The 18,320-nt window shown below is 35.7% G+C and overlaps 1 protein-coding gene and 1 long non-coding RNA gene across 2 annotated transcripts; both read left to right on the forward strand.

Annotated features, from left to right (window-relative positions):
• Positions 1-7,200: 7,200 nt before the first annotated feature.
• On the forward strand, positions 7,201-10,846 carry LOC123552907 (gelsolin-related protein of 125 kDa-like). The gene has a single exon (XM_045342655.2). It carries the CDS (start codon positions 7,439-7,441, stop codon positions 9,329-9,331), a length of 1,893 nt encoding a protein of 630 aa, XP_045198590.2. The 5' UTR covers positions 7,201-7,438; the 3' UTR covers positions 9,332-10,846.
• A 903-nt stretch (positions 10,847-11,749) lies between these two features.
• LOC128551373 (uncharacterized) lies at positions 11,750-14,477 on the forward strand. The gene is made up of 4 exons (XR_008368773.1): positions 11,750-12,279; positions 12,786-12,847; positions 13,442-13,502; positions 14,078-14,477. It is a non-coding gene; the product is annotated as an uncharacterized LOC128551373 (long non-coding RNA).
• The last annotated feature ends 3,843 nt before the right edge of the window (positions 14,478-18,320 follow it).

Consider the following 18,320-nt stretch of genomic DNA (forward strand, 5'->3'; position numbering starts at 1 on the left):
CACTTGCGGCAAGTTTAAAGGGTCAAGCTAGGTTATTCTATACTAGTCTACCACAGCATGAAAAGAGGTCATACCGTGACCTTTCTCTTCCTTTAGAGCAACGGTTTGGCACTTCCCGTCAGCAAACCAGATGGTTATCAAAGTTTCAAACTCGTTCAAGACTCCATGGGGAACACATCGCTGCATTTGGAGATGATCTACGTCTGCTTGCACAAAAGGCATATAACAACTTAGAACCTGAAGCTCAAGAGATGCTAGCATTACAGCAGTTTTACAAGGCTCTGTCAGTAGATATGAGGTGTCGATTAATGGACAGAGATTGTAAATCAATTAGAGAAGCTGTCGAGGTAGTTGAAAGGTACGAAGAGTTGGTGGGCGAGGATTATTCTCAAGACAGAAGAAGAAATATGGTCAGACAGGTTGGCAGTGAGGGTAGCAGGGAAACTACAGAACCCAGTAACCGCTACAGTAGAAGAGACAGTGCAGGTAAATCAGATCTTGATTTGCAGAAGACATTGAGATCTATTCAATACAGACTGGACAAAATTGAAAGGGGTCAACAACATAACAGACAGACTGGAACAAGGGCATGTTTCATTTGTAATTCACAAGACCATCTATACAGAAGTTGTCCCAATCGTGGTAGGCAGAACAACAGCAGCAGTAGCAACTCCACAAGTCATGGAACCAGGAATTCGGGAAACGGCAACCCGTCCACTCTGTAGGTCGGGAGGGGGCGAAATCATTTAGTCAAAGACCTGCATTTAACAAACAAACAGAAAGTAAGTTTATTGTTAACCTAGAAAATAGTAAAACCATGAAAGAACATAAAAGTAATACAACTGTTAACGACTCTCTCTGTATAGAAACACCAAGGATTGGTCAAATAGGTAACAAGGGAAACAAACTTGATAACGGTATGTATGTTAGGGGTGAAATAAACAAAATGCCTATTAACTTATTACTAGATAGTGGGGCCACCGCAACTTTAATTTCAAAGACTGTATTTGACAAAATGCAGTATGGTTCTTTACAAGAAAGAAATATGGAAATACATGGTGTAGATGGTAGTAAAATTCATGTATTTGGTCGTAGTAATTTTGAGGTACAATTAAGCGACGTCTTAGTAGACATCTGCGAATTAATCCGATACCGAATCCGAGGTTGTAATCCGATGTTCATACTGTATTTTAAGGGATAATCTCAAAACATTTAAATGCATTTGCCATCGGAAGTATTGGTCAATTTAATTCAGTGTTTTATTTTCAAAAAACAACATTAGACCAAACAAAACATGTTTGTTTCCGGTAACATGCTAAAAATAGGGTAGGTAGGTCGGTATTTTTTTTTACATTTTCATTGTGTTGGACCATTTGGAAATTATATTTGTGTCAAAAAATGAACACAAATAAGGGTGTTATGCCTTTAGAGCATTGATCAGTAAGTTGATTTCTAACATTATGACCATGTAAAAAGCATAAAAAAGTGCAGTTTGGCATCATTTTCTTAAAAAGTTGAGAAAAATCTCCAAGGCCATAAAACATTGAAGCCAGGCCAAATATTTAGGGTAGGCCAGGATACCGGAAACACTTTTTCTATGCCCCATAATATTTGGTCGTTACTGTTAATACAACAATGAAATTTAGTTGACACTATTCTGTCAAGTGTTAAGAAAAAACCACACAAGACGAAGATTCTGTCTCGGACGTTATGACCTATTATCCGAGGAAACACAAAGGGCGGACAGCAGACATCTTCTTTTCTATTTCTGACACCATGTCGTACGTTATCCAGAGAGTTCCTTGTAAATCTTGAACTAAGGGGTGTATATTATCCTAATACCTGAGTTGTTTCGTGGAGCAAATGAGAGATGAATCTTTTATGTCATGAAAATAAAGATTAGATTTTCTTAAAAACTTCAGTAAAGAATTTAGCATAACACGTAAACGTGTTATAGTTATTTTTTAATTTCTTACACATATAATCCTGAGCATATTAAGCTCACCTATCATTCTGTACTCGTATTGTATCTATAATCATGAGACGTCCGTCGTACGTTCGTCATCAGTCCCATTACTTAACCACAGAGTCAGATTACTCCATAATCTCACATCCCCTTTCTAAATTCCAGTTTGTTTACTACTGTTCATTGTTTTCTCGTTTAGGGCAAACTCATTACTTAATCTGGGGACCAAACGCCGCTCTTCAAGGCATTACACGCCGCAACACGTGTATCATTGAAAGTTCGATGTTCATCGCCGTTTGAATATATCTTCGGATGTCTCTAAATTGCTTTTCATCATGTGTAAATGTTCAGTTCTGCTCAACCCGGGGCTTGAGGGCGTGTAGGGTAGCATGCATTTTCACTACCGTCCATGAACAGGCTCAATCAAACCGAGCCTACAACATTTTCGTCTTTGTCGTGTTGAGCGACCTGTGAAGTATCCACTTGTTTCTATTTTGTCCAGACATTACAGGAAAATTTCTTGTAGATGCTCTTTTCGATAATGAAAATATTGAGTCATCCATGCAGAGTTCTGGTTGCAATAGCATTCAAAATTAAGAACTTTTCTCCTTACTGACTCCTTTTTCAACATATATTCACAGAAATCGTACCTTCACCAACATTTCATTAAGTCCTGACCGCAAGTTTCTTGTATAGAATGGTCGCATTTTTCTTAGGCTGTGTTGCATAAATTTTTATTAGGTGGCCTTAAGATCATTCGCTATGTTAAACATGACCGTGAGGGGCAAAAAAGGTTTCCATATAGTCTATAACTATAACGGAACTTTTGAGAATCGCCTTTTTCAAGACTGCTAAGCTGATTAAAATATGATTCCACGGAAAGTTTTTTGTTTTTTGTGAGCCTTTGTCAGATTCATTCAGATCATTTGGTACATTAAAGAATGTGACTGTCAGGGAGCGGAGAAGAGTTTACTTACACAGTAGGAGCCTAAAATTCTGAGGTCTTCTTTGTCATAAATCTTTTACTCTGCATTTATTGTCCATTTATTGAGTATATATTTTATACAAGCACGTAAGTTCAAAATAATTTAAACGACATTTTTTAAACAAATAATCAAGGCCTTCGAGTGAGTGGATTATTGTCTGATTTAACACGGTTCAGAGTTCAGACAACGCGTAGGAATTGAACCACGAGGGCGTTAGCCAAAGTGGTTAAATACTGAAGCTAAACTAAACCTACAGAGACAGCAAAATCATCAATGGAATCCGTATCTTTTACTTTATTTAAAGTCAAAGTTCTCCATTGCAATGGAATTTGCCTATTTATATGGTAGATGGGTCTAACAAAAATCAGCAACATGTTTGTGCTCATGGCAATTAAAGTGTATTAACCATGTATTTTGAAATAAATAATGTGACAGGTTGAGTTCCATATATATGAATTGAACGACACTTTAATGCAAGATATATACCTATATAGCATGTATAGATATCATATTTGTGAGCTACGGAACTATTAACATAAAAAGTAAAAAGTGTTCTATTTGGACGACAGTCTAGTAAATATGGTAGTCAGTTTAACAAAATATCTAGTCAATCGACAAAAACAGCTCAACGTTAAATCGTTAGTCAAGAACCATTATTGACATTTGAACCACTAAATATTTTGAGAAAGTCCCTAAAATATACCCCATGTCAGATTCGGATTCGGCATCGGATTAATTCGCAAATGTCTAGTAGAACATTCAATCATTGTATGTGATGTGTCAGTAGACGGAATCTTAGGTCAAGATTTCATCCTTAAACATGTAAAAAGTTGGGATTTAGATACATTTCAGTTAAAAATGCGATCAGGAGAGAACATTCAGTGTTACGCGAGTGGTGAAGCTGAACGGGTATGTCGGGTGGTGGTAAGTGAAAAAGTTGAACTCCCTCCTAACTCTTTTAGCTATGTTAAAGTAGCAGTGCATGATGGAGACCAGTCAGCCAAGACAGGGTATATTGAAAGTGTTTCCGAAAAACAGACTGAGATAAACATAATCGAAGGAATTATAGATCCACATCAAGATGATTTAGGTATAGGTGTTGTAAATAAAAGTGATGTAACAGCCATTCTAAATCCTGGGGACGGACTTGGTCTATGTAAATCAACATATGAAGAGACTCAGGAGGAAGTACATCTTTGTGCACGAGCTGAAACACTAATCACAGAAGATACATCAGAATATATACCAGAACATTTAAAAGATCTATATGAAAAGAGCTGTGAACATTTAAGTAGCGACGAGAAACAACGCCTTGCCTCACTCCTGTGTAAATATGAAAATGTGTTTGCAAAATCATCAGATGATCTTGGTTGCACTAACAAAGTCAAGCATGCAATAAATACTAGAGATGCTACTGCTATCCGCCAACCAGCAAGACGACAACCGTTTGGAAAAAGGCAAACAGAAAAAGAAGAAATTGACAGAATGTTATCTAAGGGAATCATAGAACCTTCAAACAGTGCCTGGTCATCCTCTATTGTTTTGGTAACCAAGAAAGATGGCTCAACTCGCTTCTGCGTGGACTACAGAAAATTGAATGACGTCACGGTCAAGGACGCTTACCCTATTCCAAGAGTCGATGAATGTCTAGACGCTCCAGCTGGCTCTAAGTGGTTCAATACTATGGACCTATGTTCTGGTTTCTGGCAGATCGAAATGAGTGAGGACGACAAATTAAAAACAGCCTTTTCCACATCGTATGGTCTTTATCATTTCCGTCAGATGCCATTTGGCTTAGTCAATGCCACTTCGACGTTCCAATGACTGATGGAAGAGGTTTTGCGAGGGCTACAATGGGTAGAATCTCTGTTATACATCGATGATATAATCACTCCTGGTAAATCAGTTGATGAGTGTCTAGAGCGACTGGAGGACGTATTCAAAAGGCTACAAGAAGCAAACTTGAAGCTGAAGCCGTCAAAATGTCTGTTGTTCCAAAAGTCGGCAACGTTCCTCGGTCACAAGGTATCTGAAGATGGTGTGCATACTGATGAAGCCAAGATATCAGCTGTGAGAGATTGGCCAGTACCAGTAAATGTAAAACAGGTGAGAAGCTTCTTAGGACTGGCTTCCTACTACAGAAAATTTGTTAGGGGGTTCGCCGACATTGCAAGGCCATTGCACAAGATTTGTGAAAAGAGGGCAAAGTTTGTATGGGGTCCTGAATGTCAAGAAGCTTTTGAAAAACTCAAAAGTGCTTTAATTACTGCTCCAGTACTTGCGTATCCTCAGTTGGGCTGTAAATTCATACTAGACACAGACGCGAGCGACAAAGCGGTAGCTGGAGTATTATCACAAGAGCAGGACGGTAAAGAAAGGGTTATCGCATACATGAGCAAAACCATGAACGTCCATGAACAGTCCTACTGTATAACAAGAAAAGAGCTTTTAGCAGTTGTGGTATCTCTCAAAAACTTCCATTCATATCTCTACGGACAGGAAGTTCTTCTAAGGACAGATAATGCAGCAGTTAGTTGGATGCGAAGTCTCAAGATGCCAACAGGTCAAGTAGCAAGATGGCTCCAAGAACTGGGAAATTACAATCTGGTAGTCACACATAGACCAGGAAGAGTTCACAACAATGCAGATGCCCTATCACGGAAACCTTGCAAGTCTTGTATCCGACAACAAGATATCAATAAAGACACTGCAAATACCGATGAACATAACACTGAGGATGACAGTGAAGAAACAGAACAAGTACTACGAGTAACAACAAGACAGGCATTAAATCAGGAGAACACTGAAGGCTTGACACACCATCATGTACTTCTTGATGGGTGGGAACCAATAGAAGTAGGCCAAGAACAGATGAAAGACCCTAACATTGGACCGATACTAGATGCAAAGATTTCTGGCAAGGAAAGACCAAACTGGGCATCTGTATCAAGTGGCAAGGCAGCCTTGAACACTCTATGGAGACAATGGGACCGGTTAGCAGTACAGTCTGGAATGCTTTACCGAAAGTTCTTGGAAACACCTGGTAATAAAGAGATTTGGCAACTAGTTGTTCCAAGTGCTACACCACCACCATGATGTTCCAACAGCGGCACATCTCGGAGTCGAGAAAACACTTGAAAAGGTTCGACAGGTATTTTACTGGCCTGGTATGTCAGAAGATGTCAAGAAGTATTGCAGGGAGTGTGATATATGCACTTCAAGGAATCTGACAAAGGAGAAGGCACCACTTGGTCAATATATCGTTGCTGAACCTATGGAGCGGGTAGTTATGGACATTTTGGGCCCATTACCAGTAACAAAGTCGGGTAACAAATATGTACTTGTTATGGCTGACTGGTTCACGAAGTGGACAGAATGTGTTGCAATACCTGATCAAGAAGCACGGACAGTTGCAGAAGCTTTCGTGAATAATTTTGTCTGTAGATTTGGTGTACCCCTCCAACTGTATACTGATCAAGGCACCAATTTCGAATCTAAACTGATGGCTGACCTTTGTGACCTCCTTGGTATCGAGAAGACCCATACGACAAGTTTAAGGCCTCAAGCAAATGGTTTAAGTGAAAGATTCATGAGGACTCTTGTATCCATGTTGTCGTCTTACTGCAGTCAAAATCAGAATGATTGGGACTTATACCTACAAATGGTTTTGATGGCATACAGAAGTTCTTGTCATAGTACCACCACGTTTTCTCCAAACAAGATGGTGTTCGGACATGAGAATGTACTGCCGATGAGTGCAATGATAGGCTGCCCGATTCAAGAAGAAAAACACGATTCCTATGACAGCTATGTAGAAAAGCTGCACCATAAAATTGAAGAAGTACACGATATTGCGCGAGAAAATATCAATAGTTCCACTAAATATCAGAAACGTCATTATGATACAAAGGCAAATAAAAGAGTATTGAACCCAGGTGACGTTGTATGGTTGCATAATCCTACCAGGAAGAAGGGTGTTTGCTCAAAGCTCATAAGTAAATGGAAAGGGCCGTATCTTGTGACTGTTAAAATAGATGATCTTATATACGGTGTGAAACGTTCTCCAAAAGATAAAGTTAAGGCATACCACATAGACAGATTACATCGTTACTCTGGAAATAACATACCAGTTTGGATCAAGGTGCAACAGAGAAAAATCTTAAATGAAACCCAGTAGCTAATGTACACTAAAACTGTTAACAAATAAATAAATAAATAAATAAAAAACAACAACAAAAACACGAATTTCGACAGTTAAGACACTGTTATACGAAAACTGATACGCGTGACGGTTTCTTTTTATTTTGCTAGCAGAAACAGTGAGTACAAATGAAACTATTTTTGTAGGAATATTAAGACTTAACAATTTAAGAGGGTTGTACGTTACTTCATTAACTTACCGTAATTAATTTATATGTACTGAAGATTAAATGTCAAGAGAGGATGTTCCTTTGTTAGTAAATTCTCTCATGGTTGATTTCAGACAATGGAGAAATGCTGGCTATGCACTCGAGTGTTTTATAATGTCACGGAACTCAAGGCACATCTTGTCTCTAGCGCACATAGGCGTCAATCTGTTGTGTGTCCCTGGTGCTTTAGGGAAGAGCGTACTTTCACCAGAGTAAACGATCTGTATGTTCACTGCAAACAGAGACACTTTGCAGCTACCAACCACGTACCAAAGAATGTCTTTGGTGTAGCTGCAGGATTTTACATGGCAATCTACCCAGTGGACTATGCAAAAATTGTAACACCATCTCCATGGGACTCCACAGAAGGTATGGAGGTACGGCGCATCATGAGCAAGTGGATTCATTCCTTAGTAGAACCAGCTGTAAAAAGTAGAAATTGGAGGAGGGGTTGGAGGAACGGTCTGAAAGAGAAAGTGTTAGGAACGATGAAGCAAGAAAGTAAAAAGGAGAAGTCGGTCGAGAAACAAACCAGTAAGGAAAGTAAAAGTGAGAAGTCGTCTGAGAAAAAGCCTAGAAAGGAGAGTAAGAAGGAGAAGTCTGAAGAGAAACTAGTCAAAGAAGTAATTAGAAATGTAGAAAAGAAAAGTGTGCAAGAAAGCTATGATGGCGTACTAGACTTGAGTGTTAAGAAAAGAAAAAGGATACAGATTTTAAGTGAAAGCGACAGTGAGGACAGTGATAGTGAAACTAAAAGAAATGATGATGAGGGAAAATTGTGTAAGGGAAAAGAAGGCAGTAGAGATAAGACTAGTAAGCATGAAAGAAAAAAGTTAAAAAGTGGTGATGAAAATAAGGCAGTAGTTAAGAATAACAAGGATGAAAAGATTGCAGAGAAGAAAACTGAGAATAAGTCTGAGGAAAAAGATAATGAGAAAAGAGTGAAGGAACGTGAAGTGGGAAGTAAGCATCAGAATGAAGAGAAACAGCAGAAAAATGAAGACAGTGACGATAAATGTAAGGAGACCACAGGAAGAGTTAATGTGGACATTGAAATTGGAGGAGAGAAGAAGGCTTTACAAGAAGAAATAGAGGAAAGTAATCAAGGAAATGTAAGTGAAGAAGTAAAGGAAAAAGGTGGAAATGAAGGTAGTTTCAATAAGGTGATAGATGATGAAGGAAATAAGCCAGAGTTGACTGATGAGAGTAAAAAGGACGATAAAAGAAAAGACCTGGACGAATATGTAAAAGAGTTGTGGGCGTTAGATAGTGCATATGGAAAAGGAAACCAAATGGAACTGAATGTAAATGAAAAAGGGGACTGTCAAGAAAATGTAAATGATGAGAACAAGATTGATGAAAAGAATGAAAACATATCAGACAAGACAGATGAATGTATAAAAACGAAAGAAAAAGAAGATGAACCAGTAGTAATGACAGAGGAAAAGGAAGTCCAGTTAGCTGTAGCCTCTGTACTAAATGACTATGACAATAAAACAGATGTAGACATAAACAATAATGAGAAAAAGGTAGAAGACATGAAAAATCAAAGTGAAATCCCTGGACAATGTGTAACAAAACAAGAAGAAAAGGCAAAAGTCAGTAAGTCACAATCTCAGAATAACTTAAAAAGAAAATTAAAGTGGGCAAGGGATCCATTGACGGGACAAGTAAGGAAGATAATAGACAAACCATCCAATACATTAAACGCAGATATACCAAACAAGAAACAAACATTAACAGAAGAGAAACCAAAGCCCGAGTATACGTGTACAAAATTAAATCCTGGAACCGAGATGTATAGTCAACAGGCACGGGAACTTTTAAGCACTGGAGTGATGCCACTGGTTCCTCCAGCTAGAAGAGACTGGAATGGACAGAAAATGGAGTTAGACATTGGGGAGAAAACATTAGAATGGCCTCCTAGTGGTTGGTTGAAAATGACACCAGACCGAAAGCTTCTGGCCTAGGAATACATATCAATGCTGATTGAAGAGGCCCTCACGTGTAAACCTGTAGGCTATAGCATGTCCAGATCGTACCTACTGGACAAATACAACTTTCTGGCGTTGCCTGGATCGGTAAAGTCAAGAGTGAGGAACACGAAAAGGCCTCTTGTAAATCTAGGTTTTACCTGTACCAAATGCTTAAAGAAATTGCAAATGGAAAGATCCCGTCCGATGTGGAAGTAGCACAAATCCAGATGATAAACTCTAGAAAGGACCCGCAGGATGCATTGACCTCTTTTCTGCAGAAAATGCATCAAGTTCCATTAAGGTTGAACTGAACATGTATATTTAATGAAAAGAAAGAAACGAAATTATAAGCTAAAAAGTGTGATAAAGTTAAAAACAGTAAGTAAAGTGTTTGAATGAGTGATCCAGTCACATGGTATAATGATATAAAATGGCATAAATAGAGAAAATAGTATAAATATGTATACATGTATATATCAAGTTTCATTAAGATTAAATTGAACAGGGACATTAAATGAAAAGAAAGAAACAAAATTATAACCGATAAAGAGTGAGAGAAAAAAATTAAAACAGTAAGTAAAGTGTTTAAATAAGTGATCCAGCCACATGGTATAGTAATATAAAGTGGTATAAATAGAGTAAATAGTATATATATAAATACGTGATGTCGTTGAGTAAAGATAAATGTAACTTTACAGTGATGGTGATAAATTATCAGAAAAACTAGTACATTTGACATATTTTAAGTTAATGTTGTTTTAAATGTGTTCAATGTTTTAAAGTTTAATTGGGCTTGTTATCAGTTTAATATAGTTTGGAAAAACATTAGTTGTTCAAAGAGTGACTGAGAAGATGTAACAGACTGACTTTACTTAAAAACATGCCCTGTATATGGGTAATGTGTATGATGATCTTTAGATGTTTTCCGGTTAAAGTTGTTTGAAATAATTACAAGTTCATGTGTGTTATTAAATATTATTTTGCTCTACATATTTATATGTGTGCTGTTTTTAAAATGTTTCTAATTGCATATATCATAATTCGGGAGAATTATTTTTGACAAAGGAGGGGGTAGTGCAGTATGAGATACCCCACCCTGCTTTATTTATGTGTCTATGTGACAATCACAATAGATTCTTATTTCATTTGTGGACATAAACATTTAATGGGCTTGAATTTATGCTTACTATAACTATCATAACGCGTACAAACAGACGGTAGAAGCAATACATAAAGGAAAACTCTAACCATTATTTTCCTTCCTGGTCGTGAAAACGGACGACATTCATAATTCTTATGCCTATATCAGAACTGTTATTACTAAAATATGATACTGCTGTATCGTAACAATACATCTCCATGCATTACATCCATATTTTGCATCGCAAGTAACTCCAGTTCGTCTAAAATCAGGGTATTACTAACTGATTTACATTGAACAGACAACTGCCGATCGGATATGACAAATGCTTATTTCTATTATACAAAACCGTTTCAATCACCCGAACTGGTCGGCAAATAAAGAGAAGAACTGTGATGTTTGCTTCGGCGTTTCTAAAGCCTTTCGCTATCCTAACTAAACCAGAATAAGACATTTTGTGGAGTCAACGGATCCGCAGAGACGTTTTACGGAACTATATTTGCATTTTACGGATCTTTGTCTTGTACGGCGTATGAATTGCTGAGTAACTGATCTGACGGCATCCAGCGATTGGCTAACGGGAGAGGAACTGCAGAATCATTGGCTAGCGGCAACACACCTTCTTTCAAAGATTTCTACGCGGGAAACTATAAATTCAGGCCCGAACTGTTCATTACTAGCTTCCAATCCGTTAAACACGGAAAACAAACAAAGATAAAAACTAAGACACTGGACCCAGAAATCCGCTAAAACCGTAAGAAATCTAAGACACATAAACAATACTCAAAGTAGTTTACACTCAAGAACATTTTATTATAACTTCTAACGGATTTTCAGTAAATACGTACAACCCTATATAGTTAACCTTGAATGTGTACTGTAGTTCATATGTACTGTCCGTCAATTCCGTTGAGTCGTTTTGCTATAAAAATAAATATATCTTCAACTAGAAAGTATCGTTAATTCCGTTATATAAACGCCCAAAGAACTCTCAACAACATTTTATTATAACCCATAACGGATTTTCAGTAAATACATATAACCCGGTAAAGTAATCTTTGGATGTGTACTGTAGTTCATCCATACTGTCCGTCAATTCCGCTGAGTCGTTTTGTTATAAAAATAAATATATCTTCAACTAGAAAGTGTCGTTAATTCCGTTATATAAACACCCAAAGTACTTCCATTGACGTGCCTAACAGTATTTAGTTCTTATTGTATTTAGTAACATTTTTACGCAACATTTGACACACTTTCTACTGAGGAAAGGCGTACGTAGGATTTATATAGGCAGATGGCCCCCAATTTTTGAAAAATAATAAGATCGATGACAGTGTTGAAAATCGACAGTTTTCACTAAAATAAACTTTAAACTACCGAACTGTGTCGTTTTTAATAATAACATATTCTCAGTATTGATGTAAAATGGATTTAAAATACGACAGGTACAGGCATTTCGCGTTAAAATTGCTGAATTCGGCCATTTCTGACTCAAAATTCGCTTATTAGCAACCCTTGCTTCAAGTAACAATTTATAACAGCTATTTCATTTGTTAATTCTATTTAATATTTTCCTAACCAGAAACTGAAGCAAGGGTTGCTAATAAATGAATTTTGGAAAAAATGATATTATTTGTCTGGCCTTTCTCACGTATAAGAGTGGCCTCCCTTGAAGTCAGGTGCTCGTTGCCAGGCAATATTATAGGTGGCGCCGCTGTCAACATGTGCATGTGAAAACGAAAGTAGATTGTTTATCTAGGAATTATTACAACATTTTACCCTTCTACGTTGAATTTTTAAGGTAAGTAGATTAAATGCTATTTTGTTGTGTTAAATAACTAGGGAAGTATTCATTCAATTCTATTTCAATGGAAATGGAGCAGAATTATTGACACACAAGTGGCACAACGGTGCAGACTGTTAATGTTATCTGTGACACTCACAGTAGGAAGACAAAAAATCTACTGACACAGTGAAAGTGTTTACATTTTGCATTATTTTTCTGATTCAACCTGATGAATGGTGTGTACTCATTGAATACATGTACTGTATATGAAATTAATGAAGCAGTAATTTGACAAATACAAGCAATGAGACATTGTTCATTGATTAAAATATGGAATATTTTTCTGGTGTCCTTCACAAATGAGACAATTAATCCTTGAGATATAAAAGAATGCTTCAAGGTCAACAGAATATGATTGAAATTATAAAGGCATGTAATGTAGTTTCTTATTATCATTATTATAATATTGACATGTTGTGATGTCTTGCACTAATCAGTGTTTGTTTTGTATTATATTTCAGATATAATAGTATGAATATAGAGATGATTATTTAGTTACCTTCAACTGGTCAGTGGTCAAAAGGTATGTCTTTTTGATAACTGTAAAGTTTTCCTTACACACTTTTTCTTATGATAATTATAGGCCTCCCAAGTTAATCTCTACAGTTCTTACCATGTGTCTACTTTGTTTCTACTGAAAGCATAAACACTTTAAAATAACTATTTTGTATTCTGTATATCCAGGGTTTCAGTGTATCACATAATCTTTATGAAAATTCTGTGACCTATATTTTCTAGAGTAAAAGAAAATGTTTGTCATATTTATGCAAGAGTAACACCAGATCAGCTGAGACCCAAAATATAGTTGTAGTGTGTGACTTACTTGTTCTCATGACACAATGAAAGATCAGCTGCTGTGGAATGCCAGTCATACACATGAACCTGCCAGAACATTACCTTTTTATTTAAGAAAGTTGCTTTTAAATCAGTTTTGTGGCTTTATATCTATAAACCTGAGGTCATATTCATAAAGCTTCTAAGATTATTTCTATCAAAGATATTCAATATTTTGTTAGAGAGATATGAATATGACCATTGTAATTAAATTAATTGATGAATCACACAATTATACATATTGGTTATGTCATAAAATATTATTTGACTTTTTTTATTTCAGGGAGTATGTCTGTGTGTCTTGAAGCATTGAATGCCCCCAAAACAACCAGTATGATAAGAAGGTATTTTAGAACTCTTTTCCTAGCCTTTCACAAAATTACAAAACCTGTAACTGAGGAATTTAATTACCTAGTAAGGAAGATCTGATAAATAAAACTTCAAAACACTAATTATGCTCTGATGTACACACAGATTGTACCTTGCATTTTTATTTTTATAGAGATGAGAAGATAGTTCATGTATATATTTGTTTCTGCACATTAAGATTCAGAATCAATTTTCTATCAACTATGACAAAAGTTGACAGATTTCAATATATGTCATAACAAAATTCAGTATTTCAGAAACTTCATTTCAAAAGGATATATTAAGAATTTATTCGGTTGCTTTATATTACATTATAGACCAGAGTATATAGTTTCCCAAAATGTTGAAAGACTAAGCTGTTTTTCTATGGACTTATAAGTATTTTGAATGTTAGATTTCTCTTTTTAACCTTATAATAATAATAATTATTGAATATTTCATTTCAATTAGTCATGACACTAAATCCTTTTCTAGTAATTTGCATCTACATTTCAACATGTTTACACTTAATTTTTTAAACAGAAAGATATTTTTATTTCTTTCATTTTAGGTGTACAATCTAGGTTGAAAACAGCCATGGACAATGAATTTGGAGGTGCATGCTGGAGCATCAGAAATTACAGACTTGTACTTGGAATAAATAATTGCACAACACACATTTACTGAGAAGTGACTAATGTTTTCATTAAAGTGCAATATCCATGTTTGTAACATTTACATGGGGGTAATAGTTTCAGTGTTGAAAGAGACTACCAGTGTTACATTTCAAACTAAGTTACAGTGTGGATGCTAATTCTAAATTCTTGATAATCAAGTGTTTTTAATAACTTATGAATACTAATTATTTATCAAACTGTTTAATTTATCACATTCCTACATCATTATTTTATATAAAATGCTTGTAGTTATATAATATATGTCAGGTTAAATGGTAATAAATTTTGTTTCTGTGTAAATATCTTGCTTTTTGAAAAAAAATTATAAATGCAACAAAACTGATGAAAAGATAGGCAGTTACTTTTCACAAGTTCATGGAATAGCAGAATATACATAACATTGTATAGTTTTCCTAACTCGTATCTGGGGCCATCATAAATTAATTGCTAGATTAAATTTTCTTCACAAGATTTCAGATCAGATATTTTATTTTTGCTTTAATGAGCTTTTAAAGAGAAAAAATGACATAATTATAATAGTTATTTTTGTCAAATGGATTTGATTAAAAGCAATAATAACTGAAAGCTAATAATTTATAACATTCTTTATAGAAATATTCCATGGATGATCTTTGAAACTAAAAATATTAAGGGGATGCATAAATATAGTGTGAGTGGATGATAATCTAACAATTAATATAGTATGGCCTTACAAATATAAATTAATAAATACTTACTGGCAATAATATTGATTAGGTATGATGCAGCTATATGATAAACATATATTTTTTGAATGGTGATTTGTTATGAGAAAAAAAGCTGCATAATTATGATTGGAACTAGCTCCATATTTCCTTTCTTTAACTTCATATAAGATAGCCAAGTATCACAATTATATGAATTCTAATGTCGGTTGTGTACACAACTGAAAATGCATTGCATTCATTTTCTAAAGTAATAGTTAGCATTTGGTCATATCTCATGTTTGGCCTTCAATAACTGGAAAGGGAAGGCAATAAATGGAATTTATGATTACACACAAAATATGGAGAAGACTGAAAGCAGTAACTGATCAAAAATAGCAGAATGCTTTAGCTTATGACTGTCAAAATTCATTGTAGTTTAGTAGATGATCTCTTTCTTTAAGGGGCTAGTAAGTGAAATGTCAATATCACAGTGACCCTAAGACTGAAATATTTTATTATGGAAAACTGAATGATAATTTTGCCCATGGTCATCAGGCTTTAAATCATAACAGATGAATAATTTTGGGTCAGTAGATAAAAGTTAAAGGTCACTGACAATTAGATAAACAACTGATTCAGGTTATATAAGCTTGAGAACACTTTCACTTATTATGATCATCCAGCATTATAGCATGAATGCCTATGTTCGGTAGATGACCACAATAGTGTTTGGCAAATAGGTCAAAGTTCAAATTCAAACCATACTGAAAATAAATGCAAGTTACATGCCCAGTCACCACTGACAGGCCATCATGGGAGACATATAATTGTGTGCCCCCCATGAGTGGTGGGGGCATATAGATTTGCTCTTGTCCGTCCGTCCTTCCGAGAATGTTGTGTCGCGCCTAGTTCCAAAGGTATTTGACGTAGAGTCACAAAACTTTACAGGAATGTTGGTCAGCATGTGTAGTTGTGCACCTGGGGATTTGCTTCCGGATTCATTCACTCGTGTAGGAGTTATGCCCCCTGACTTTGTAAAAATTGGTCATTTTAGTGTTGTGTCGTGCCTAGCTCCAAAAGTATTTGACGTAGAGTCACAAAACTTCACAGGAATGTTGGTCAGCATGTGCAATTGTGCACCTGGGGTTTCGCGTCTGGATTCATTCAGTCATGTAGGAGTTATGGCCCCTGACCTAGTACAAAATTGGTCATTTTAATGTTGTCGTGCGTAGCTCCAAAAGGATTTGACCTAGAGTCACCAAAGTTTACAGGAATGTAGGTCAGCATGTGCAGTTGTGCATCTGGGGTTTCGCATCCGGATTCATTCAGTCGTGTAGGAGTTATGGCCCCTGACTTAGTTAAAAATTGGTCATTTTAATGTTGTGTCTCGCGTATCTCCAAAAGTATTTGACCTAGAGTCACCAGTTTACAGGAATGTTGGTCAGCATGTGCAGTTGTACACCTGGGGTTTCGCGTCCTGATTCATTCAGTATTGTAGGAGTTATGGCCCCTGACCTAGGAAAAATTGTCATTTTAATGTTTTGTCGCACTTACCTCCGAAGATATTTACCTACAGTCATTATTTCACTACACAAGACCAGACTTCTTGTCCAGACTTACTCAAAAAAAAAGTTTGTGAAACATGTATGTTAAAATGTACTTGACCTAGGATCATAAAACATTACAGGATTGTTTTATAGCCTATAAAGTGTTCTCTTTAGGATTTTACTCATCTAGGCCAGAGTTATGGCCAATTAAGCGAAAAATACACATAAGATTCTTGAAAGTTTGTGTTGCAAACATCTTAAAAATTGTTTAACCCGAGTCATTAAACCATGTTACAGTGGCAGGAGTGGGGGCACCTGTTCCTATGGACACTAATCTAGTTTCTGTTGCCATTGCTATTAGACCAGCTCTTAAATTGGCCCTCTTCGAAATTGTGCAGTCTCTACTTATTTTCCTCCAGTAAACGTACTCTATCCTTTGAAACATACATTTTCACTTTTGTTGCCATGGCAATGAAATATTTTTATACTTTTTTTTTCGCATGCAAAACAATGTGAGTTAATTAAATCCATTTCATTACTGCTAACAGATTTATCTTTATAATTTTAAAAGTTGTGACAACAAATAATGAAAACTTACTTATCCTAAGGAAACATTATTAAACAGATTACCAAATGACCTGTTACCATGGCAACTGAAAGGCTCTTTTCTGCTTTCTTTACATGAGCATTATGAGCTGTCAATTGTAACAGTGATAAGTCCATTAAATATCCAAACATCAAAATATTTAAGTCATAACATGCAAAAAGTTAAAAAATGCTAAATTTTAGCCTTGTTACCATGTCAACTGAAAGGCTCTTTTCTGCTTTCTTTACATAAGCATTATGAAATGTCAATTGTAACAGTGATAAGTCCATTAAATGTCCAAACATCAAAATATTTAAGTCATAACATGCAAAAAGTTAAAAAATGCTAAATTTTAGCCTCGTTGCCATGGCAACTGAAAGGCCCTTTTCTGCTTTCTTTACAGGAGCATTATGAAATGTCAATTGTAACAGTGATAAGTCCATTAAATGTACAAACATCAAAATATTGAGGCTATAACATGCAAAAAGTTAAAAAATGATAAATTTTAGCCCTGTTGCCATGGCAACCAACAGTAAAAGTACACATTTTATACTCAATAATATACCAGGCGAAGAATTCTACCTCTGCACATGATTTTAAATCATACTTTGAAACATTAACAAAATTAAAACAATAAAATATTGATTTTTTAAGAAATTTTTAGTTTCAGGATTCCAAAGAGTTATTTCCCTTAGTTAAGACCGTTTCTATGACAATTCTGTTACCGGCTTATGTATGTTTGAATAGCCTGATGTGTTTACATTCATATTTAATCAAACATTTGTAACAGTAATCATTTATTATTTTGTTTTTTCCAACTTAATGAAGTATACCCCCAAGATACGCTAATGCTTTCTTTCACTACAGCATATAAGGTGAACATTAGATTTTCCATAAACAATTGTCCTTGCAGATTTTAATGTTTATTTTTGGAAAATACATGCATTTTGGTAAAAAACGGCACATATTTTATCATCATTTTGGTGGGGGCCAAAATTGGCCCAAATCCTACGTACCCCTTTACCTCAGAGTTTTGAATCGTGCGATGTGACAAACAGCATAGATTTTGTTTAAGATAAAGTGACACTGGTATATAATTGAACAATAAAACAATCTCTTTAACTTTCTGGAAAATAAAATTATGACGATACGTATAACGGAACAACAGCGAACGGTGTCAGTAATAATACCGAGGGCTGGAAGTGAGTCGTGTAAGTGTCAAGTGACTTATACCGGATCAAACATATACTGAAATAAATATGTGCATTCTGGAGGTAACAAATATCTTGCATAATTTGTTTTCCGACATTATGTTCTT

Source organism: Mercenaria mercenaria, unplaced genomic scaffold (assembly GCF_021730395.1).
Source record: "Mercenaria mercenaria strain notata unplaced genomic scaffold, MADL_Memer_1 contig_1032, whole genome shotgun sequence".
Taxonomy (NCBI): domain Eukaryota; kingdom Metazoa; phylum Mollusca; class Bivalvia; order Venerida; family Veneridae; genus Mercenaria; species Mercenaria mercenaria.

What these genes read in the sequence shown, in the direction of transcription:
- LOC123552907 (XM_045342655.2), top strand. Translation starts at nt 7,439, where the DNA reads ATGGAGAAATGCTGGCTATGCACTCGAGTGTTTTATAATGTCACGGAA.